The sequence below is a fragment of the Recurvomyces mirabilis genome (assembly GCF_035927965.1).
Source record: "Recurvomyces mirabilis strain CCFEE 5264 chromosome Unknown scaffold_21, whole genome shotgun sequence".
NCBI lineage: Eukaryota > Fungi > Ascomycota > Dothideomycetes > Mycosphaerellales > Teratosphaeriaceae > Recurvomyces > Recurvomyces mirabilis.
The window spans coordinates 371,548-393,267 of NW_027041955.1; the positions used below are offsets into that span (position 1 = coordinate 371,548).

General features: G+C 53.0%; 8 protein-coding genes across 8 annotated transcripts; 4 read left to right on the forward strand and 4 right to left on the reverse strand.

The window, feature by feature from the left end:
* Positions 1 to 151: 151 nt before the first annotated feature.
* On the reverse strand, positions 152 to 5,341 carry LTS14_007621 (uncharacterized protein; the record flags this gene model as incomplete). Its single annotated transcript, XM_064840312.1, has 2 exons — positions 152 to 1,500; positions 1,561 to 5,341. 2 exons carry the CDS (start codon positions 5,339 to 5,341, stop codon positions 152 to 154), a joined length of 5,130 nt encoding a protein of 1,709 aa, XP_064692192.1.
* Positions 5,342 to 5,920: 579 nt separating this feature from the next.
* On the reverse strand, positions 5,921 to 6,623 carry LTS14_007622 (uncharacterized protein; the record flags this gene model as incomplete). Its single annotated transcript, XM_064840313.1, has 4 exons — positions 5,921 to 5,988; positions 6,054 to 6,236; positions 6,305 to 6,476; positions 6,594 to 6,623. The coding sequence occupies 4 exons, from the start codon at positions 6,621 to 6,623 to the stop codon at positions 5,921 to 5,923; spliced, it is 453 nt and encodes a 150-aa protein (XP_064692193.1).
* A 2,042-nt stretch (positions 6,624 to 8,665) lies between these two features.
* LTS14_007623 (uncharacterized protein) lies at positions 8,666 to 9,735 on the forward strand (the record flags this gene model as incomplete). Its single annotated transcript, XM_064840314.1, has 3 exons — positions 8,666 to 8,671; positions 8,727 to 8,917; positions 8,973 to 9,735. The coding sequence occupies 3 exons, from the start codon at positions 8,666 to 8,668 to the stop codon at positions 9,733 to 9,735; spliced, it is 960 nt and encodes a 319-aa protein (XP_064692194.1).
* Positions 9,736 to 10,547: 812 nt separating this feature from the next.
* LTS14_007624 (uncharacterized protein) lies at positions 10,548 to 10,904 on the forward strand (the record flags this gene model as incomplete). Its single annotated transcript, XM_064840315.1, has 3 exons — positions 10,548 to 10,572; positions 10,636 to 10,664; positions 10,755 to 10,904. 3 exons carry the CDS (start codon positions 10,548 to 10,550, stop codon positions 10,902 to 10,904), a joined length of 204 nt encoding a protein of 67 aa, XP_064692195.1.
* Positions 10,905 to 11,183: 279 nt separating this feature from the next.
* LTS14_007625 (uncharacterized protein) lies at positions 11,184 to 12,614 on the reverse strand (the record flags this gene model as incomplete). Its single annotated transcript, XM_064840316.1, has 1 exon — positions 11,184 to 12,614. The coding sequence occupies one exon, from the start codon at positions 12,612 to 12,614 to the stop codon at positions 11,184 to 11,186; it is 1,431 nt and encodes a 476-aa protein (XP_064692196.1).
* Positions 12,615 to 13,364: 750 nt separating this feature from the next.
* NEW1 ([NU+] prion formation protein 1) lies at positions 13,365 to 16,721 on the reverse strand (the record flags this gene model as incomplete). The annotated part of the gene is made up of 1 exon (XM_064840317.1): positions 13,365 to 16,721. The coding sequence occupies one exon, from the start codon at positions 16,719 to 16,721 to the stop codon at positions 13,365 to 13,367; it is 3,357 nt and encodes a 1,118-aa protein (XP_064692197.1).
* Positions 16,722 to 17,443: 722 nt separating this feature from the next.
* On the forward strand, positions 17,444 to 19,273 carry LTS14_007627 (uncharacterized protein; the record flags this gene model as incomplete). The annotated part of the gene is made up of 2 exons (XM_064840318.1): positions 17,444 to 19,132; positions 19,187 to 19,273. 2 exons carry the CDS (start codon positions 17,444 to 17,446, stop codon positions 19,271 to 19,273), a joined length of 1,776 nt encoding a protein of 591 aa, XP_064692198.1.
* Positions 19,274 to 19,815: 542 nt separating this feature from the next.
* On the forward strand, positions 19,816 to 21,633 carry LTS14_007628 (uncharacterized protein; the record flags this gene model as incomplete). Its single annotated transcript, XM_064840319.1, has 1 exon — positions 19,816 to 21,633. One exon carries the CDS (start codon positions 19,816 to 19,818, stop codon positions 21,631 to 21,633), a length of 1,818 nt encoding a protein of 605 aa, XP_064692199.1.
* Positions 21,634 to 21,720: the final 87 nt, after the last annotated feature.

Sequence of the window (21,720 nt, forward strand, 5' to 3'; positions counted from 1 at the left end):
AGACGTTGTAAGATGATGGAGCCCGGCGCGATCCACACCGCGCGCGAAGGGCAGTATAGAAGCGCATATGCACAACGCTGACAGAAAATGAAGTACATAGCCACATGCACGATACATCAGCGCCAAAAACACCAAGAACGCCACACCATAATTATAACTTCTTCGTGTCCTCCTCATCGCCATCCTCCACTATCCCCGTCCAACCCTCATCATCATCATCCTTCTCCGCCTCCTTACCATTACCACTCCCATCCCCATCGTGGCTGCCATCCGCAATATAGATAAGCAATGTACCCGGTCCACCCGATCCCCGAAATGTACGCCTAGCGTCAAAGACACTATCCTCGATACCGATCCCACCAAGCCCGGCAGACCGCAAGAGGAGAGCAGACCTACCACTTGGTCTCCTCCCGCTCGTCATAGTCTCAGCCTCACCTCCAACGACAACAACGTCACCCTCACCCTCTCCCTCCCCCTCATCTTTCTCCTTTGCTTGCCTTTCACCCTCAGCAGATGAAGAAGTAGAAGAATCAGAAGACTTAGTAGCACGCTTCCTATGCGCATGCTGCCTCTTAGCCATCATCCCCCGGTTCACCGGCGCCGTAACAAGACCCGAGCCGCCCTTCTTCTGTAATTGCTGCTGACGGGCCGCGATCAACGACTGGACTCTACTGCTAGGCGAGTCAGCAGAACTCGAGGCAGCGGCAGTGGAGGGGGGAGTATTATCACCCGACGTGTCTGAAGGCCGGCCGAAGGTATGGGAGCTGGTTGCTGAGGCTGCTGTTGGCGAGAGTGTCGTGTGATCTTCTGATGAGCTGAGTACTGTGGATGTTTTGTTGGCAAAAGGTGTCGAAGGCGTGGTCTTGTCCAGGCCGAATTTGAACATGAAGCCCGGCGCCTGAATTAGTGTTATTGGAGCAGGAGTCGTGGCGGATGAACAGGCTGTAGTTGCACGGGTTTCGGCTACAGTGACAGTGCTCTGCTGGGCGGAATCCTGCTCAGTGGGCTGCTGCGACTCTTCTTGGTCGTTATCCGCCTTCGACTTGCCCTTCTTTTTCTTGTTACCGGACTTCCTACTCTTCTTCTTCGCCTTCTCCTCGCTCGGCACTTCATCAGCAGGAGGATGCTTATCCTCCGTCATGCCAGCACCAGGTATAGCAGGATCAAGGACAGTGCCGTTGCCGCCAGTCGGATCTGGAATTGCTCCACCACTATCGCCACTGTCACGAACACCAAGAGAGGCATCGCTCTCACGAAACGAACGAAAAAGAGTCTGATCTGAACCCTCTGAGCCCGTCGTCGCTGCAGGCGCCGAAGCTCCCGAGGAGGATGGAGACCCATCGGTTGAACTAACAGCGCCCTTGGCAATGTCAGCGGAACGGCTCTGGTTGGGATCTGATTCGGGACCAGGAGACTTGTTTGACGACTGCTGTGGGCTTCGGGTAGCGCTTGATTCGTTATCTGCCGACTCCACAGGCATTGTGTTAGTCTGCTTGCGACCTAGACAGGCAAATGAGTCAGCATACACTCGGTTCAAGGGACGTAATCGGAGCAACAAACTCTGTAAATCAGGCCGCTGACGTGGAAGACCACCTACCCCTTGGGCCGACTGCAATGTGCTGTTGTCCACGGGCCCAGTAGACTGTGTATCAGCAGACTCCATCACTGTATCTATGCTCGCACGATCTCCTCCCATAAAATCCTGATCCAACACATCCTGAGGAAAAGTGTCTGCGGCAATGCTGGCAGCGCGGCTCTCAGATGGGCTTGCCGTACTTGAAACACCATCATTGTCGAAGAGCGACTTGTCTCTGATCGAACCTTTACCCTTCTGCGGTTTCGACTTCTTCGACTTCGACGTCTGCTGTTTTTTAGCAAACATGCTCAAAGATTCAGTTTTGGCAGGACCCTTCGACTTATCTACCTTCGTCTGTGTCGAAGGTAATGACAACGCTGCGCTAGAGTCCTTCCTAGCCTGCTGCTTTGGGCTCGCCATGGTAGCAGCAGGTGTGGTTGGCGAACTAGGCGAATTCACAGACGTTGGCGTTACCGGATTGTCGATCTTGGGGCTAGCATCGTCGTTCGTGCGGTTCGAATTGGTTTTATTGACCATTAGCAGAGGTATCGGGACTTTCTTGCCAGTAGTGGACGCCGGTGATCGTGCTTGACTGCCCGGTGTTTGGGATCCAAGAGAAGCGACAGGGATATACTCAGCTGGAATGGGCTCGGTCTGTTCGGTAGCGACGGGTTTGGGATCATGAGAGATTTCGAGCGGAGTGCGGATGGTTGTAATGGCTGTCACCGCAGAGGATGTCGTCTCATCGGTTCCTCGATCCTCTGTTCTGCTATTTATGCTCAACAGGTGATGAGGCACGTCAGTGGTATGAGCCGGCTCAGCGGTGGTTGACTCTGGCCTGCTTTTTTGCTCCGCAATCTTCTGTTGCTTCGCACTCTCGTTCGACTCAATCGCTGTATGGAAGCTCTCGTCCACGCCATCATCATCATGTTTCTGTGTAGCAGCTGGCGTGGCCACGGGCGAAGAAGCAGTGACGGATGCTGTCGAATCAGACGACTTCATGATCAATTGGACATCTTTGGTTCCGTCTGCCCCTGAAGACGACTTAGTTGTCTTTTCATTCGAATCCAGTGAGATGGCTGTGGTGGGTTGGGCAGATTCGGTAGAAGCGGATCCTGAGACTGTTGCTTTCGCCTCGGCCGGCGTCTGCGCACGAAAGGGCTGCTGGGCGCTACCATCAGCGCCTTGTGACTCTTCAGAGGTCACGGGGTTGGTGACAGACGGGACCGATGTCATGTCTTCAGCTTGCTTGGCTTGGGATTCTCCATACTCTGCACCCAACTCGTCTTTGCCCTCGAGACTATGAGCGTTTACCTGTGCAGAAGTAGTATCCTTGGCCAAATCAGTCGATGTATGCGCAGCATAAGGCTTTGGTGTTGTATCGATCACTATGCCCTCTTTGATAGTACCGACGTGCTCCGTGGTAATTGTCTCTTCAGATGCTGCCTTGCTCTTTGCAATAGAGGCCGGCGCATTCTCAGGTGGCTCTCGTCCCTTACTCTTCTTCGGCTTCGACTTCTTCTTAGGCGTACTCGGACCCGAAGCAACAATAGTGGAGGCCCCCGAGAGCACGTCTTTGGTCAGATTCGGCACATTTGTACTCTTTATCGTCGGCGTCTGGACATCTGCGACATATTTGAGGTTACGTGCGTCTTGTGATGGATGTTTCGGCTGAGGGTGTGGCCCGTAGTGCTTTTCGAGGTCCCTCGAGCTCTTGAATACGTGGCGTCTGTTCTCGGGATGGTCGCTGCCTGGGAACTTGTGATGGCTGGGATCCCAGTATTCCCTGGGCACCTCGATGCGTAAACGCTGATTCGAACTCGGCCAGTGAGTACCATTGAGTGCCAGCGCCTTGACCGTGGTCGTGTGATTGCGGAACGTAATCCACATGTTACGAGGGGCGGTATTGAGCTGGTTGGGGCCCAAGCTCACCAGCTTTACTGGTCCAATAGCCTGGAAGTATTGGTGGACATCGGCTTCTGTCATCTGCGGTGGTACGTAGAAGACGAGAAGCTTGGCAATGTACGTACAACCTGGCGCGATCGTATACGGTGTATTTGCGCCAGGATCGTACCCAAGCTCGCTCTCGTGCTCAATGTACTGTTGACCCTCAGGCCCAGGTGCTTCGAACTCCTGTTGAGTGGGAAGAGGTGCATACACTGGAGTCGGCATGTAGGGTGATTGGCCAGCTGTATTGCCTTTGAAACCTCCACTCGACTGATGAGATGGCATTCCTGACTGACCGTAGGTGAAACCTTCACGCGAAGGAGGAAGATTCTCGCCGGAAGGCAGCCAATCACCCGGCGCCTTTGCACGCCAGTCATTGCTGAAGTTGCTGTTGCGGCGGCTTTTGTCCTCGGAGACAAAAGTCGCGGTGTACCGTGCATCGTCAGAGGCCTGGATAAAGGCTTCTGAGTTACGACTACCGCTGCTGAAGCTGTTCCTACCGCTGTACGGCTTGCCGCGGCTGACTGAGAATGTACGAGGCTTGCCACCGCGGGTGGGGTAGCTGTCACGTCGATTATTTGCGTATCTGATTGTACCGCGTTTGTCGTCAAGAGGAGCTTGCACGGAGAATCGTCCCTCATCGTAGCGGTGCCCAAAATATTGCTCATCACCGGCATGTCCAAATCGGCGTGGCTCAACTTTAGGTGGGAGATAGTCAGATGGCGGAGGGGGCCCATTGACGAGATCCACGTATGGTCCAATCTGTTGGCTCACATGTGGTGGAGCAGCAGAGCCTGGCACAGCTGCATGACCTTGGATGAAATGAGGGCTTTTGGGAATTGGATGAGCATGCTCGTCTGATGACAAACGGCCATGCTGTTGCGCCATGTGTGGATGAAGATTGCCGCTTGTAGGACCCGCAGAGTTGAAAGGCGGAGGTTGCTGAGCATATTGCATATCGACGTGAGGATATTGCTGCTGAGATCGCGGCATGAACGAACTGCTGCGTGTTGTGTTCTGCTGCACCCTACTGAAGCTATTGCCACGTTTGCGAACTTGCACAGGCGGGAGCTGAGGCTGAGTACTGCTCTCGGCGCGAGGGCGATGTATATCTTCCGGGACAGGCGACAGACTAGCCACAGGCCGATTCGCAACCACAAGACCTGCTTGCTGCTTCCTAGAGGACCGACTTGTGCTGGAGCTCTCCGAAGGCGGTTCACTAACGGCAACGTCGATGTGCTTTGCTGTGGTCGGATTTGCCAGAGCGGCCTGAGCTGATGGCGAGGTAGATTCGGTAGTGGTTCGAGATCCAGAAGCTGCGTGCCAAGGATGAACGTCCGCTGTGAGCTGCATGACGCGGTACTGAATAAGTCCGATCACTTGGCCCAGAAGTTTCTCTCCATATGTATAAACATCTGGTGGAAAGAAGAAGGCCGACACTTCAGCCTTGGGGGACAGAAGGTGGCTGCGAAGCGCAGTACTGGTGATGATGTTTTCGTGCGCCGTCATCCATTCATCAGCGACCTTCGGTATCTTGATCTGGTAGTTCCACAACGCGATGCAGTACCAGACCTGCTTCAGGAAGCGGTAGCCACCTGGATCGCCGCCCTGGATGTAGATCTCGCGTTCTGTGAAGTAGTGCTTGAGAAACGCCTCCTCGACCTCCTTCGTTGCACTCTGAGGAAACTCCCTAGGTAGTACATCGCGCCATGTGTGATACTCGGTGTTGTAGATGCGTCCGCAGTAGGGCTCAATGTCTAGGTAGCGATTGCTACTTGCGATGACTGGACCATATTCGTGCGCGTTGGCCTCCGCCATGGCGGCGGCTGGGGGAGCTTGGTAGATTGTGCCAGCGTATTGTCAGTCTCTCCAATGGTGACGATGAGAGCGGTGATGTCTAAAAGTACTGCCACGCGTTTTATGGTTAAAGTGGAGAGATAGGTTGTTGTTGTTGGACAATTGGAAGTGTGCGGCGAGGAAGTTTGTGTTTGGTCGGAAATGGCGGCGCGGTGATGCAGGTGCAAACGACGGCGGAAGGCGCGACTTCAACGTCATTGCTACATTAGTTCGCTCAGAGCATTCACATGTAGGGAAGGTGCGATTCACAGTCAAGTTCATTCAAGTACTCACACTATCGAAAGACCGAGCTCGAGTGGTAGCGATGTACCAAGCCATCTTTCGTCGTTCAACCTGATAATGATCAAGTCTCCAAGACAGGGCCACCTCTTCTCCATCAAAGCTTTTGTCTCCCTTTTACAGCTGCTGTGGATCCAGGAACCAGTGCAACCTCGAATCTGGACTGATATGGTATGGAGTAGAGAGCTTTTTGTACACATGCGGCCTCCTTTATCAACATACTTGACGCCGTTCAGCAGACCATCTTGCACAGCAAATCACTCAGGCCGAGCCTTCTTTGGGTATCGCTCGTATGAGTTTTATTAGCTCACTCTCGTCGTCTCCAACAACTGGGAGTATAGTTAGTACACCTGCCATGACCGCCAATACTGCCACACCTCGCGCTCATACATACCTGCCCGACCGTTTGACCAGTCCACCGCAATAGGCCTCTGGAAAGTGTTTGCTGAAGCGTTGAACTTCCTCATCGCATCGCTGCTCCCTGTTGCGTCCTTCACAACATTGCCTGCCTTGTTTGGACCAAGATATTCGAGCACATTTGTGAGCTGATCTGTTGTTGGTGCGCCTTCTACCACATCTGCACCGACTGTCAGCTTCCTCCCGTGCTCCACTAGCCCAACCATTCCTTTTGTCCACTTCACGTACCAAGCTCGAAATCTGTGCGCCCAGTCTTGCTCTGCTTGGAGTGGTCGGCGGCTTGGTCAATCGTCGCTGTGGACTGTGCGTTGCCCGCAGCTTGCTTGAGAATGGTATGCGCTCGTATCGAAGCTGGACTGGATGGGCTGTGGAATAGAGTGATCACATCTTTCACGCCTCGCTAGGCAATCGTCAGTATACTGGCCATGTGGGTTTGCAGAGAGCCATTTCAGCTCGATAATGATGCTGTAGAGGACGCGAGATCATGCCGTGACAAAGCTGTAGGACCAATGCTCACCTCCTTGAACAGATTCTTGAAGACGTTCATGATTGCTCGATGTTGTCAACGAACTTGGTGTTGCATGTGATGTGTCAAATCAACCTGCAGTGTGAAGCTGCAAAATAGACTTTGAAGCTTGGGCCTTCAAGTGCATGCCTGCACATCATGCGGCTCAACAAGGCTTCATACAGAAAGGCTATCTATCTCATGCCTTGATCTACTCCGTACAATGAGCCCACGCGATGTGAGCCTTTGTTTACGAGTACGGTTCACCATACCATAAATCAGCTGTGTGACATTTCCTGTACCTTGGGCCAGGTTGCTGTGTTCGGAAAAGCACATGCTCAAAATACTCTAGTCCTGGCTGGTGATCATTGCAGTTGGCCCCATCGAGAGAAAATATATCCCGCCTCGCTTCAGTAGCAAGCGAGGTCCTCTTCATGACAAGGCGGTAACCACATTCTACTTCATTTCCGACGACGACGACGACGACGACGACATGGGTGCTGGTGTTCGTGTCAACACCTCGGTGCTCCCTTTAATGGACCTCGACGATCATTCGGCTCTGGTATGGACACTAGAATATGGACCTGAGCTTTGTTGCTGAATCGCGCCAGACAGAGCTAATCATGTTTGATCAACGATCAGTGTCTCCCGAACGTCGACGTTCCTGGAGGTAGAGAATAGTGTATAGATCCATCACAGCGGGCCACGTTCCTGTAAGATACTTGCAAACTACTGTGGTCTGCAAAGCGAATATGATAGTTTTGTTGGTGAGAACGAACGGTGCACTTCGCGCAATGACGAGCCTCACGGTCTCCCATTCAATCTCGGTATTCGCTCATCAGCGTACTTACGTCTTTTCATTGCACAGATTGACGATCTCTTTATCGAGGTCGAAGCACAAATGCCGAGCCCGTCTGCCAACTTGATGATCGTATAGATCAAGGATGTCTAATAAACTCCTCCCAGTCGAGGGCATACCTTCGGCACTGCAAGCCCGACCCGTCGAGAGCCGCGTATAGCGGGCCCCCGTCGAAGTTTAAAGCTCCTCGACTTCACCAACGTCTGCAATTCAACTTTCAGACAATCATGCACGTCGCGTGCGAACGCGTACTCAGTCTGATTTGGAACAGATAGCTCCCAGGTCGCGGATTACTTTCTGCTCTGCAGGACAATCATGAGCATCTCGCTTGTGGATGGGGATGTATGATGAGTCGCGACACAGCTCGCTCGGCTGTTCAGACCAGAAAATCGCGCTGACGATCTCGTCTGCACTGTTCTCGATATTTCTCATAGCGCCGGCTACCAAGCACTGAGCACACGCTAAGGAACACGCCGACTGCTCGCTTGCACTGCGATCCTCCTCATACTGTGGGGTAATCTCAGGAATAGCTTTGTGACTCAAAGTGACAGGCCTGCGATGTCTCACTTCGCCTTTTGACGACCGGCGGATTCTACTCCAACCATACGCAGCTAAGGATCGGGCAGCGAGTCTGATTGGCGTAGGGAGGCTGAGGGCCATGGCAAGGTATACTTTTCGACTCCTTACTAACATGATCAACGCTTCGACAAGCAGTTCAACGGCCGTCGCACCCGCAACGTGCGGTACTCGCGACCGAGGGTACGCTCGATAAGCAAGTATCTCGCGCAAGTCATTGATATGCACCCAACTGCGCCCTCATTGTTGCGATCCCACTGTCCGTCCAGATTTCCTACCGTCAATGGCAGTGATCAGCATTTCTCTTCAACGTCGAGCATGACCATCTTCATCTGCGCCGCAGAAGCATGCCACCTTACACCGATATTGCACCAAACATTGTGGGCAGCGTCACCACACTCGCTGTCCTCGGGACCATCGCCTTCGCTTTGCGCATCTATGTGAGGTCGTCAAATCGTGCTTTTGGATGGGATGATTGGTGTATGACAGTGGCGGCAGTAAGTTGTGGGCAGATCTATACTCGACGTACATTTACTTACACGTTTGAAAGGTGCCGTGGGCTGCTCTCTCTCTCGTCTGTATAATCGGCGCCTTCAATGGCGTTGGCGTGGAGGCAGATAGGCTCGACAAGGATGAGCATACGACGGCAATGTTCGTGAGTCAGACCATGCATCACGGCCATTTTCCTGCTATCTCTGACGTTTGCAAAGTGGTTTTGGCTGTTCGAAATACTATGGTGTCTGGCTATAGTGCCAGTCAAGCTCGGCATCGCGTTTATGCTTGGCCGCATTGCAGTGGCGAAGCGCCCTTGGGTTGTTGCCTTGTACACAATCTGTACATTGCTCACGGTGGTGACCCTAGCTGGAATGGTCTACATCATCTTCCGCTGCGCACCGATTTCGTAAGAGACGCGATCAATCATGTGTCAACAATACAGCTGACTGACAGCATCACAGATATGCTTGGGACACTAGCATACCCGATGGAACCTGCCAGCCGGTCCTCGTGCTGACATATATCTTTTATGTGACGAACGCTGTGAACATAGCTACTGACTGGTTCTGTGCACTACTGCCTATCCCACTACTATGGGACGCGCCTCTGGACATCAAGTCGAAGATATCAGTTGGAGTACTGCTAAGCCTTGGCGTACTGGCGAGCATTGCTGCATGTGTTCGGCAGCGATACACTTCCGCTCTGACCAGTGCACGATATGATGTCGCTGATCTTGGGAATATCGTGGTCTGGGGTTATGCAGAAGTTGGGATCGGATTTCTGGTCGGTTCGCTAAGCACATTACGGCCATTGCTTGCGAAGAGGAATCGCAGCCGCTATCCGACGACACATCACGACGACGACGAAGATTCAGAGGAGCTCTGCGACAGACCTACGGCTGATAGTGAAGAGACGGCACGAACATACAGCATACAGCGACCACGAGAAGACAGTGTGATGTCGGCCATCGCCAAGGCACACACCAAGCCAATTAGCAGGACGTCTTCCGAGTATGCAGATATTGCTGAACGTACGCCTCACGAGACGGCGGAACTCTCTTACCGAATTTCGACTGTACCAAGTCAATCCATCTCGACCGTTCCGATGCAGACGATCTCAGAGGGACCGATTTCACCTTCGCGAGGTAGGAAGCCAGCCACTCTTAGCGCCCCAAAGCAGGTTGCTTCACCCGTTCCAAAGCAGACCATTGGTTTGGCGTACTGAGAGCCACGATCCGTAGCAGGAACAATATACCGCCGCCAAAGCTTCGCCTGAGTGGATTGTTCTCGAGCTTCCTGCATTTCACCCCGGAAGACTTCCCGATATCGCGGCGACGAAGTCAGCATGAGCCACGGTGGACTCACTACGTTGTACACGGGAAACTGGTCCAGACCATGACATGCAAGCCTATCCTCTCACCAGTAAAGTTGCGTATGCGGCGACCGTACAGTAGCACGTCCATACCGGACAGCGAAGTTGCAATTCAACAATCTGGTATCCAGTAGAGCCACGCAGAAGAGACCACAGAATTAGACGATGAGGCCGACAGTACCAGGCGCAGCTGGAGAAGGTAATTAATGGGCGCCAAGGCATAGACCGGGGCGTTGCGATGTCTTCGCCTTGGGACAGCCAAGGTCAGCTATACAGCAAGGTGGGGGAAGACAGCCTCGTGGAGTGCGCTCGTGTTCAGGAAAAATTTACGGCTGTCTACGACAATGACGGCAAAAGAGTCCGAAATTCTAATATCGATGGTAGATCTCTATCACGAGCCTCATATATTACAATTATCAAATCTACCTTCCAGTGATCGACTGTAGACCGTATCGGGCGTGAGACCAAGGCACAGAACGTGGCACTTGACTTTCAGCTAGACTATCTTAAAACTCACACTAGCTGTATAGAGCGGCTCGATCCATTCGACCGCGGCATCTGAGTCCAGACAAACTCGTCTCCACGTGAAGCAGCTAAAGGTGGTGTGTCAAAATACACGCGACTCTGTATACCATTCCTCGATCGTACTACGATCCATAAACATAATGTCCAGCTTCCGCAAAGTCGTCGGTAAGGCTTGACTAAGACAACGCTCCGGTATTTTGATCATCAGACGACTGACATGCCACGCAGATGCAATCTTGACATCGAAATACAACAAAGTAAGCCGAGTTTGACCCACGTCCGGCGCACAGCAATTGAGTGCCTTGTGGATATAGTCGTGGGCTTGAAAGCACTGACACGCTAGCCAGCCTTTTCCTGTGACGCTCATACCATCGGCGATTGGATATTATCTTGGCCTCAAGCAAGGCGAACGACAAGTACAGGTGCTGAACGAGATCCGTGCTCTGGGCGAGGGCGACATTGCTCAGGTGGAGAGGATAGCAGACCAGCCTAAGTAGGCCTCCTCGAGAGCATAGCAGTAATGGTGATGGCGGCGATTGCTCCTGCGGCGTGCCTTTTCTAGTAGTGGAGGGACGCATGCCAGCAGTGTGGAGACTATTGCCCTTCGAGGGCGGAGGAAAACGGCTGTAATTGTCCTGTTCATAGCAGTCTGTATGTTTGTGACAGCTACATGCAATATATTACAGCTTGACTAAATCTACATCCCGGACTATATGTCAGGTAAATCACACTTCTCTAAATAGCAGACGCCGACGAGGCTTCGACCGAGCACGGATTTACTCATCACTCAGTTCACTCTCGTCATCTTCCGCCAGAGCCTCAGCTTCAGCAGCCTCGCCAGCCTCCTCCTCAGCCGTTCCAGCAGCGACCTTCGCCTTCTTCCTCGCCACCGCACTAACACCACCCTTCTTCGCCCCGTGTCGCTTGACGAGGTGTTCGATAGGGCAGCCTTCTTCCCAGCCTGCACTGCTCTGTCCAGTGATAGCGCGACATCTCGGACAAACCTTACCGTGCTTGATCAGCAGTTGATGGAGAGCGTATTTGAACTCGTCCGGGATCCTGGCATCGCAGTGCGAGTAAGTCGTGTTGCGATCGACCTTGGGTTGGCCTTTCTTCGTGCTCTTGGGTACCCAGCCGAGGTATTGGCAAAGACGGAAGACGTGGGTGTCGACCGCGAAGCTTGGACGCTGCAGGCAGAAAAGTGCGACACAGGACGCAGTTTTGGGCCCTATACCTGGGAAGCTAAGCATCTTGTTGATCGCATCGGGTGTGCTGAGCAAGTGGAGGTGATCCAAAGAGATGATGTTCTTTTCCGCCTTCTCGATTTCTGCTTCCTTCTCAGCAGCTGGCTCGTTTTCAGCCCCTGCTGCTGCCGATTGGTCGTTGGAAGTGAGAGCATTCTTGCGTTCCTGATTCTCTTCATATGCTATTTGAAGAATTGCTTGAATGTCCCTCGACTTTCGGTCAGCGAGACCACCTCTCTCGATCGCCTTGAACACTTCCTTCTGAGGTGCCTGGCGGACAGCATCCCAATCAACACTGCCCTTGCCGACGCCTTCAGTCAGAGTCCCGAATCTTTTGACCAGCCCTTGGAAGGCGGTGCTACTGTTCTTGTTTGTAGTATTGGCACTGAGCCTTGTTCGCACAAGTGCATCTACTACCGACGGTACCTCACCACATCCTGAGACATCAAGTGACGGTGGCGGGACGGCCTTGGGTGCTATTACCTTGCCATGAACCTTCTCCAGAAGTCTTACTACTTCGCGGCATTCTTCGGGCGTAGGGCGAAGGTAGTCAGGATATGGTGACATGCCCGGCGTGAGTCCATAATTCGCCTTCTTTGGCGTCTTCTTCGGCGTCGGCTCGGCTGCCTCCTCGGCTTTGACAACAGCGTCGGTCGCAACTAGTAAGTTTTCCTTGAGGTCCTCGGTCGCTTCACTTTTCATCGCCTTTCGTGCCCGCTTACGGGGCGGCGAATGCTTCGCATCGGCTCCATCGTCAGCACCAGGAGTTGGCAAAGCTGTACCAAGGTTGTGTGGCAGTTCGTTCACATCGCCATCGTTCTCAGCCTTGATTTGTTTGCGGGCTCGCTTACGGGGAGCTGTGGCGGGTGTCGATGGAGGGCTCGACAGCTGCTGAGGCTCCTGCTTCACGGAGCCTGTAGCTGATGCAGCCTTTGCGGCGGCGGCGCGAGTAGTGCGAGCCATGATAGAATCTATTCTAGATATGTTGGAAGTGCCTCTTCTCCAGATGTGCTTCAGTGCGGATAGCTGTATAATTGGTGGCGTTGTCGTCGTGGTCAGGGGTCGCCAGATGAGTCACATGAGATAGACGCCCGAGTGAGCACAGTGAAGGCGTTTGCTTACGACAACGAGCGAATACCGAGTGCGACTGTAATGGCAGGAGATGGGCAACCACGGTGAAGTAGTAACGGTGTAGATGGCAAGCTCACATTAGTGAAGTGGTGACGCAGGTGGATCGGCGCCGCGCCTTCCCTGTCCCTGGAATCTGCAAGGTACGATCGATTGATCTCAGATCTCACAACTTCTTTTATGCGAGCAGCCTCTCAAGACAACGCAGCCTGTGCTCCTTACCCATCCATTACTTTCATGGGCGGAATCGGAAGGACTATGGCGATGGGACTATTTGTATAGGCGCTAAAGTAGGTAAAATCATGGTTTTGCTTAGAAAAATATCGCAACGTACAATACCACAGCGGTCGCCATGGCATTAAAGGCACCAAACGCCTGGCAATGCACAAGCGCAAAAGCCAGAAACCAGCAGTCTACTGAAAGTCGCCCGAATCTATCGCTTGTCGTGAACCAGGAACGCCGACGGAAATGCACGACAACCTATCCATTCAACACAACGCCTAGGACACCATACACAACAGCGCGACAGCCATCATTACCACACCACCACCACTCCTCTGTCTATCTCTTCCATCCACCCATCATCTAATCATTATCACTATCAACCGGATGCGGCGTTCCCTTGGGAGAGTTCAACCACTCGATATGCCTCAACCTCCTCCTGACCTCCTGGTCCTTGGCCTGCTGCCTCGTCATCTTCTTCTTCTTCTTAGCCTTGAACTTCATATCTCCACCTTCATTCTCCGAAACCTGTGCCGAACCAGCCGGCGTCCCATCCGTGCTGGGCGCAGCCGAAGAAACGGCAGAGGATCCGGCGAGGGACGAAGCCATGGAGGAACCGGGTCGGGAGTCCTCGAATCGGTCCATGGAGACAGCCAAGTGGCCTTTCTGTGTCAGACGGCCGTTGTCAACATGCCACTGTTCCGGGCAAAGAGCGCCAACGAATTCCTCATTGTGAGAGATCATCACCACACCACCCTTGTAGTCTCTGATCGCAACAGCCAAACCACCAAGCGAATCTCGATCCAAGAAATTCGTCGGCTCGTCCAACACCAATAGATGAGGATTATTCCACATAGCACCAGCCAAGACAACCTTGACCTTCTGCCCTCCAGAAAGACCAGAGATCTCATTGTGATTGGCGATCTCAGGATCCAATCCCACGTCCTCGAAATGCTTCGAGATGACTTTCGGCTCTAGAGATCGGAAACCCAAACCTTCACGCGAAGCCTCATGGTCATCAAACTCTTGGATCAGCTTCTGGAATCCCCTTTCCATGAGCGTCTCGCGTGAGCACATAGTGTTATCCTTCGGCAGCCATCCGATCCACTTGACCTCATACTGGAAAGTCTTCTTGTACTTCTGCCTCCCAATGAGGGCCTCGATCTGTCTTTCACCTTTACCCTCGCCCGTGTCGATGGTGACTAGCATCTGTGCTTTGTCCGCGTCGGACAGGATACGTGTCTGCTTCATCAGAACCTCACGGTCGTCGCCGTTAGCGTAGCGCCACTGAAGGTATTGGTTTGGTGTTTTCTCAAGATGCATCTCGACGTGTTCGAGGGCGTGTTGTTTGATGTAGCCGATTCGCAAGTTAGGATGTTTCTCGACTTTCCCGGTCTGAGGGACAGTTTCGCCAGTAAGGACTTTGATCAAAGTGGACTTGCCGGCGCCGTTGGGTCCAATGATCGCCACACGACTACTGAGGGTGAGCGAGCCTGAGACGTTAAACAAGTTCGGCTTCGGAGCATTGGGATAGGTGTAAGTGCAATCTGTCATGCGGAGGATGCTTCGAGTGTTACTCTTCACGCCAGTAAGAATTCCAGGAGGTGGGAACTTAAACTGCACCTGAGCAGCGCTGAGGGTGTAGTATGCCTTTGCCTCCGGCTTCTGCTTCACGAACTCCGATAGGTTACCACGGTAGTGGATGAGCTTCTTGTTCTCGTAGTTGTAGACATCTGTGCAGACTTCGTCCAGGAAGCCAGAGTCGTGGGAGACAAGGAGAGAGGTGATGTCGGTGTGTGTCTTGAGATAGTCTTGCAGCCACTTGACGTTGCCCACGTCGAGATGGTTGGTAGGTTCGTCGAGGAGGAAAACATCAGCACGCATCAACATGGCACGAGCCAAAGCAAGCTTCATTTTCCAGCCACCGGACAAGCTGCCGACATTCTGTTGCTGGCGGCCTTCGGGTCCAGATGTGAAACCGACTTCCTCCAGAACTGCCGCGATGCGCTCCTTGCCTTCGCTTTGCAATTCAGGATCCTGTAGACAGTACTCCAGAATTGTGAGATCAGCAGCTTCGCCCTGGTTGTGCTCTACGAAGCACGTTCGAACCTCATCTTGAGGTGGAAAGCCATCAAGCTTGCCACTGGCGATAGATCGCATGAGGGTTGACTTTCCGGCACCGTTGCGACCACATAGACCGTAGCGATGGCCCTTAAGCAGCTTCAGGTTTGTGTGCGACAGCAGAAGCATACCACCGTATCCAAGAGAGAAGTTAGCGTTCACGATCTCAATCTCGCCGTCGTCCACTCTCTCAGGTACACCATACTTTCGCTCGTCCTCAGCGAGGTAGAACTTATGCATGGATTCGGCCACAGCATCCGCCTTGCCATCGTCCATGAGAGGCGACAGATACTGCACAACGTTCGGCACGACACGCTCGATCGCCCGCTGGTTCGCGACCTCCGCTACGCTCTCTGAGATGAAAGTCTTCGCATGTGTCCAAACCTCTGCATCGCCTGGGTAGTTGACAAGTCCACCATTTTGCTTCACCTCTTTCTCGAGCACGACTAGCACATCCTCTGCCTTCGCCTTCTCGAGTACTGCATGTGTGTTCGCGTCGCCATTTGACTGCTCGCCCATCGCCTTGACAATGACATCGAGCGCTCTCTGACCAATCTCGCGGACTTCTGGCAAAGATGCACTGTCTTTAACTCTTTGTACACCAGGCTTGAGCTTGGGCAAAAAGGCGCGGGCTTCTATCGGGTCGTGTACGAGCTTGGTCAAGTTCTCTACCACCACCACTGTTTGTCTGATGACTTCTTGTGTAGTTGTTGGTGTGTTCAGCGAACGTTCGAGAAGTGGTGTGAGAAGTGCAAGGACTGGCGAAGTGACGACTGTGACGAAAGTGGTCTGGCTGAGTGCGTGGATGGCCTTCCTCTGCGCCTCGGTGCTCGGGTCTTCCATGCTCTTCACGAGCAACGGTATTCGTGGTGCGACATCATCGTTCTGTAGGAGTGTAGTCAAGCTGTTCATGGACTTGATGGCCTGCTTCGAGACCTCGGACTTCAGATCGTGCATGCCGCCCTCGACGATCGGGATTAATCGATCGAGTCGCTTGCCCATAGCGTCTCTAAGTACATCCTTGTCCTTCTCAGCCTCCCGGCTGTCCATGCCCATCTTCGCCTTGTCGGCCATGCGACCGATCAGCTCGAAAGCTCCAACAGCTCCTTGCCACTTGCCGGTCTTCTTGGCCAAGTACTGCATCAGCGTAGGTAGAAGTCCGAAGACCTTGGCCTCGGGCGAGAGATGGGCAAAGAGTGTGTCCAAGGCATACCGGCCACCCTCCTTGACGGCACTCTTCTTATCTGCTAGTGAGTCGAGGGCGCATGACACCAAGCCTGGCTCTTGTAGGAGGAATACGACCTCGCTCAACTTCTGCTTTGGTGGGAATTTCTCGAACATAGCACCAAGCGCAAACATGGCGCCCTCTCGCTTGCCCTCGCTCTTCTTATCGGCCGCAGCCTTGACAATCTCGGGTAGTATGCCATAGGCGTGGAGGCCTCGAAAGCCAACGCTGTTGATCAGTACGTCCGTGAGCGCATAGGCGGCGTCCAGAGATGCCTGAGAAGTTTTTGAGCCGTAAATTTCTTTGGTAAAGGCAGAGACGTCTTCAGGCGTTGGAGCAGCGCTCTTGCTGGTGACCACGATGGAGGGAGCCATGGTTGGAGACTCGGAGTGTGGCATATCCTATGCCGGAAAGATATATGTGAGAGATCAGAGACTTTTTTGATTTGGTGGGCGCAGTCAGCTAGAAAGGCCGGTGGGATATTTTTGCTAGGAATCACACAACAGAAACCTGCTCTGCTGTGGGAGGGCGATGTGTGGTCGCAAGGGAGTGCAGAGTGGAGAGTCTTATATTCTACTCTATCAAAGAGCAAGAAAATATCAAGAGAAATGCTGGGCTGAGGATAGCAGAATAATTATTATCCTCAACTCCGACCCACACCAAAGCGTAATCCTGCATGGCCGCTTTCAGAAAAAGTGTTCCAGCGTTTGGGCCAGTCAAAACCGCACGGGCTCGAGCCAAATTCATCTCGTCCCACCGATTTTGCCACGGACAGATCCGAAAGCAGATCCGCCATGAGGCCCATCGCCGCCCATGACGGTGTCTTTGAACATGTGAATCGCACGTGACAGACGCGGACCCGCCAAAGGGCAGGTATCGCCTTGACAGCTTGACAAGGAGAACGACCTCTCCGAAGTTCCATTGACTCCCCAGTACCTTCACTACTCCGATTGTCCAACAATCACTGGACTGCCTTACGCCACAACCGCAACATTACATAGTGAACAGCTGGCAATTTGAAGTAGACCTCCTGCAGCAAACACTTTTTGCATTATGAGTGCCTGAGACGCTGGATAATTATTGTCTGATTTTCATGATGGACGACTCGACGAACAACACCTTCCTCGCCGCCGCCATGGACCACTTCACTGCTGTGCGGCCGTTCATACCAATGTACATTCATCTGCTCTTCTCGGCCTTGGCCCCGATCTACACAGGTGCCCATGCCTCGCTGTCCCGACCATCATCCGCGGCCAAACCAGTCAAAGTGATCAAGGATACGACAGATGACGATGATGAGGACGAGGACGAAGACAAGGTCCAGAAGATGGAAGGTCTGTCGCCGTCAGACGCCATCGTCTTCCCCATCACGGCTGGCTGTGTCCTTGCTGGGTTGTACTTCCTAATCCAGAGATACGGTGCCAACCTCATCAACATGGTTATGAGCTTCTACTTCGCCGCGGTCGGTATCTACAGTGTAGCTACACTCTGGAAGGACGGAAATGACATTGTTAACAGCTTTGTCTTCCCAACTTGGTTCGCCCAAGGCAAAACATTATACAAGGTCGATGGCACAGCACGCAAAGCCGTCGCGCAAGACACCACATCCGAAGCTGTCCAGAGCAGAGACTCACCGATCCCATACATACCCGCTTTTACCAAATCCTTCTACGACAACATCTGGGCTCTCCGCGCAGCCGTCAAACAACGCTACACCACAAGCCTCCACATCCCCTCAATCATCACATACAAAGGCAGCCTAACCCTCAACAACCTCATCTCCGTCTTCGTCGGCCTCGGCACAATCTTCTACGCCAACATCATCTCGACCACGAAACCCTGGTACCTCACAAACCTACAAGGCTTCGCCGTCTGCTACCAAGCTCTACAGTTCATGTCCCCCACCACATTCTTCACGGGCACACTGATCTTGACGGGCCTGTTCTTCTACGATATTTGGGCTGTGTTCTTCACGCCACTTATGGTTACCGTGGCGAAGAATCTGGATCAGCCGATCAAGATGGTGTTTCCGCGGCCTGACGACCCTGGTGCGACGATGGGCAGTGATGGGAAGATGCCGCCGAGGAGTTATAGTATGCTTGGGCTTGGCGATATTGTGTTGCCTGGTTTGATGATTGGGTTGGCGTTGAGGTTTGATCTGTATATGTTTTACTTAAAGAAGCAGAAGAGAGTGGCGGGCGCGCAGAAGGCGGTTGAGGAGAAAGAAATCAAGACGAAGCACGACGATGGCACGAACGTGAAAGCGCCGTACATCTCACCTGCAGGCTACATCGGCGACCGCTTCTGGACTGCACTCCTGCCGACCTCTGCACGTCCGGCACGACTCAATACCTCCTTCCCAAAACCGTACTTCCACGCCTCGGTGGTGGGCTATATCGTCGGCATGATGACCACGTTGGCCGTCATGAGCATCTGGAACCATGCTCAGCCGGCTCTACTGTACCTCGTCCCCGGAGTTCTGATTAGTTTGTGGAGCACGGCACTTGTGAGAGGCGAGATCAGCGAGATGTGGAATTATAGTGAGGGTGTCAGTGGTGAGCAAGTCGAGGGTGAGGACGGGAAGGAGAAGAAGGAGGAGATGGTGGAGGAGGTAAAGGGGTTGTGGGAATGGATGAAGGAGGCTCTTCTTGGGTCGTCTTCTGAGCCGGAGGCTAAGATAGTGGAGAAGGCGACTGCGGCGGACAAGAAGAAGACAGAAGACAAGAAGTCGGCGGAGAGTGGCAAGAAAGCTGAGAAGGACGATGTCATTATCAGCTTCTCCATTGTGCGCTATGACCCGAAGAAGAGCAGATCTGACACTGCAGCCCAACCCTCATAGGCGGAAGAATCTCCGAGGGCGAAGCCCACGATTGAGGGCTCCGAGTCGAGTCTCGAAGACACTCTTGTGGTTGGAAGGAACGAGTAAGCGCGACATCTATATGCTACGACCAGAAATATAGACTTAGAATTGCATTGTGGTACGGAGCACACGAAGGGATAAGTCTGCGGCATTGTGATGGTATGACTTGTGAGATATGATCGATGGCCACAAGCACTACTGTACCATATTTATCTTATGGCTTCGGGAGGCTGTAAAGCAAGCATAGCGCAACATAAGAAGATGGAATGCACAGATCCCTAGAACTAAGTGATTTCTGTTATCCCAAATGCATGCTTAGTAAGCGATAAGTGACCTGGCTCGAGACGAGGAAGATACGTCATTCGCGTGTCACTTTTGTGAGCCATCGGCGCAAGGGGACGTGCCTGCAAGGAATAGGTCTAATGGTAGGCAAACGTCTGCTTTTCTATTATACATCATGATCATCTCGACAACGAAGCGCAACACCTGCGCAGTCTCTGGCCTTTCGATCATGTATTGCGCCATAGAGTAGGGCGTACCGACAATCGGAAGCCTCTCTATCAGCAAGAGATAAAGAAATCTGCTACTGCTGCGATACCACATACACCATGTCACAATCGAACGTCCAGCGACGAGGCCGTCCAGACCTTTACTCTCGACAAAGCAGTACACTACATTACCAAACTTTTCCTCATGCACCACCACGCTACCCCGGCCAGCCAACAAACGACAAGAAAGACGTGAGCAGATCCCCCGACGCAGAAAGACAGCCGAGATCAGAACAGAATGGAAGACCCTCATCGCCGGGCGCACCCCACCACCAGGAAGAAACGCCGCTTCCGAAAGGCCAACTAGCCATCCTCGCCATTATAGCCCTCGCGGAACAAACAGCCCTCAACAGCATCTCCCCTTACATACCCGAAATGGCCGCTACCTTCCCCGAAGTAGGACCCGGGCAGGTCGGTCTCTACGTCGGACTCATCGCCTCCGCCTTCGCCTTGGCACAATTCACCACCAATTTCCTCTGGGGCTGGTTAAGCGATCGGGTGGGAAGGAAACCCATCGTGTTGACTGGGACGTTCTTGACGGCGTGTTGTTTTGTGGGCTTTGGATTCAGTCGGAGATTATGGCACGCGGTATTGGCGCAGGCGTTGATGGGTCTGGTCAACGGGAATCAGGGTGTCATTTCGACTTGTTTGGGAGAGATCACGGATCGATCGAATCAGAGTAGGGCGTTCACGTACTTGCCTGTTATCTATGGACTAGGTGGGATCACGGGGCCGATCGTGGGCGGTTTACTGGTGTTCAGGAACAATCCTCTGAAGCCGGATGAAGCCAACCCGTACCCCTACCTTTTGCCGAATCTCTTCTCTGCTGCGATTCTGATTTTGGATATGGTGTTAACGATGTTCTTTTTGAGAGAATCGCTGGAGTGTGCCCAGGATTTACCGCCGTTGGGCAAGAGAGTCGGGAGTATGTTCTCTTGGATCTGGCAGTTCAGTTCTTCACACAAGCCTACCTATCTACGCCGATCTGCGAAGACCAAGAAGACTGCGAGGAATGGTGGTACTGAGCACTCAGCACTGTTACACAATGGCAATGACCACGAAGACGAAGAGGACCTAGACGGCGAAACAGCAACGTCCTTCCTCCCAACCCACGACCAAGAAGATCAAAACCTCCGCATCCGCGACGTCCTGAACCGCGACACGATCCTATTACTCGCCACTTTCTTCCTCTTCCAGCTCTCCAACATAAGTTTCAACAGCTTATATCCAGTCTTCGCCCAAGCCGCGCCACCAACCGGCAGACATTTGACTCCGAAGGAAATCGGTATCTCCCTCGCCTTCGCAGGCGCTATCACAATCATCTTCCAGGTCGGTGTCTTCGGGACTTTGAGGGAGAAGATAGGGAATCGGATCACTTATCGTGTGAGTTTGGCTGGGTTTGTGGTGGCGTTCTTGTTGATGCCGTTTGTAGGTTACAAGTCTGGACAAGGCAAGGGTGAGGGTGAGCCGACTTTTGCTGGGCGCACATGGCTCTGGGTCGAATTAGGCGCTGTTTTGATTATCAAGACTGTTGCTGCAGTGGGTGGTTTGACTTCTGCTTTACTGCTCATCACCAATTCCGCTCCCTCGCACGCGGTGCTCGGGACGCTGAATGGGCTTGCGCAGACGCTTTCGGCTGCTGGCCGGGCGGTGGGACCATTTGTCTCAGGGGCTTTGTTTACGGTGGCGACAAAGGTACAACCTAAGGGAGAGGCACTGGCTTTTGGCGTCTTTGGCGGAATCGCTTTCTTGGGCTGTCTGTTGGCTTTTGGCATTCGTGGGCAAGAACTCGAGGCCGAGGGCTGGGATGGTGACGACGGAGATGATGAAGATGAGGAGGAGGAACAAGATCAGCGGCCTGGGTATGATGGAAGATGAGTATGTAGCATATCTGTATAGCTCTGTATATTCGCAGAAGCATACACATCTACGAGTCTCAACAGTAACAACTTGAGCGTGGGGCAG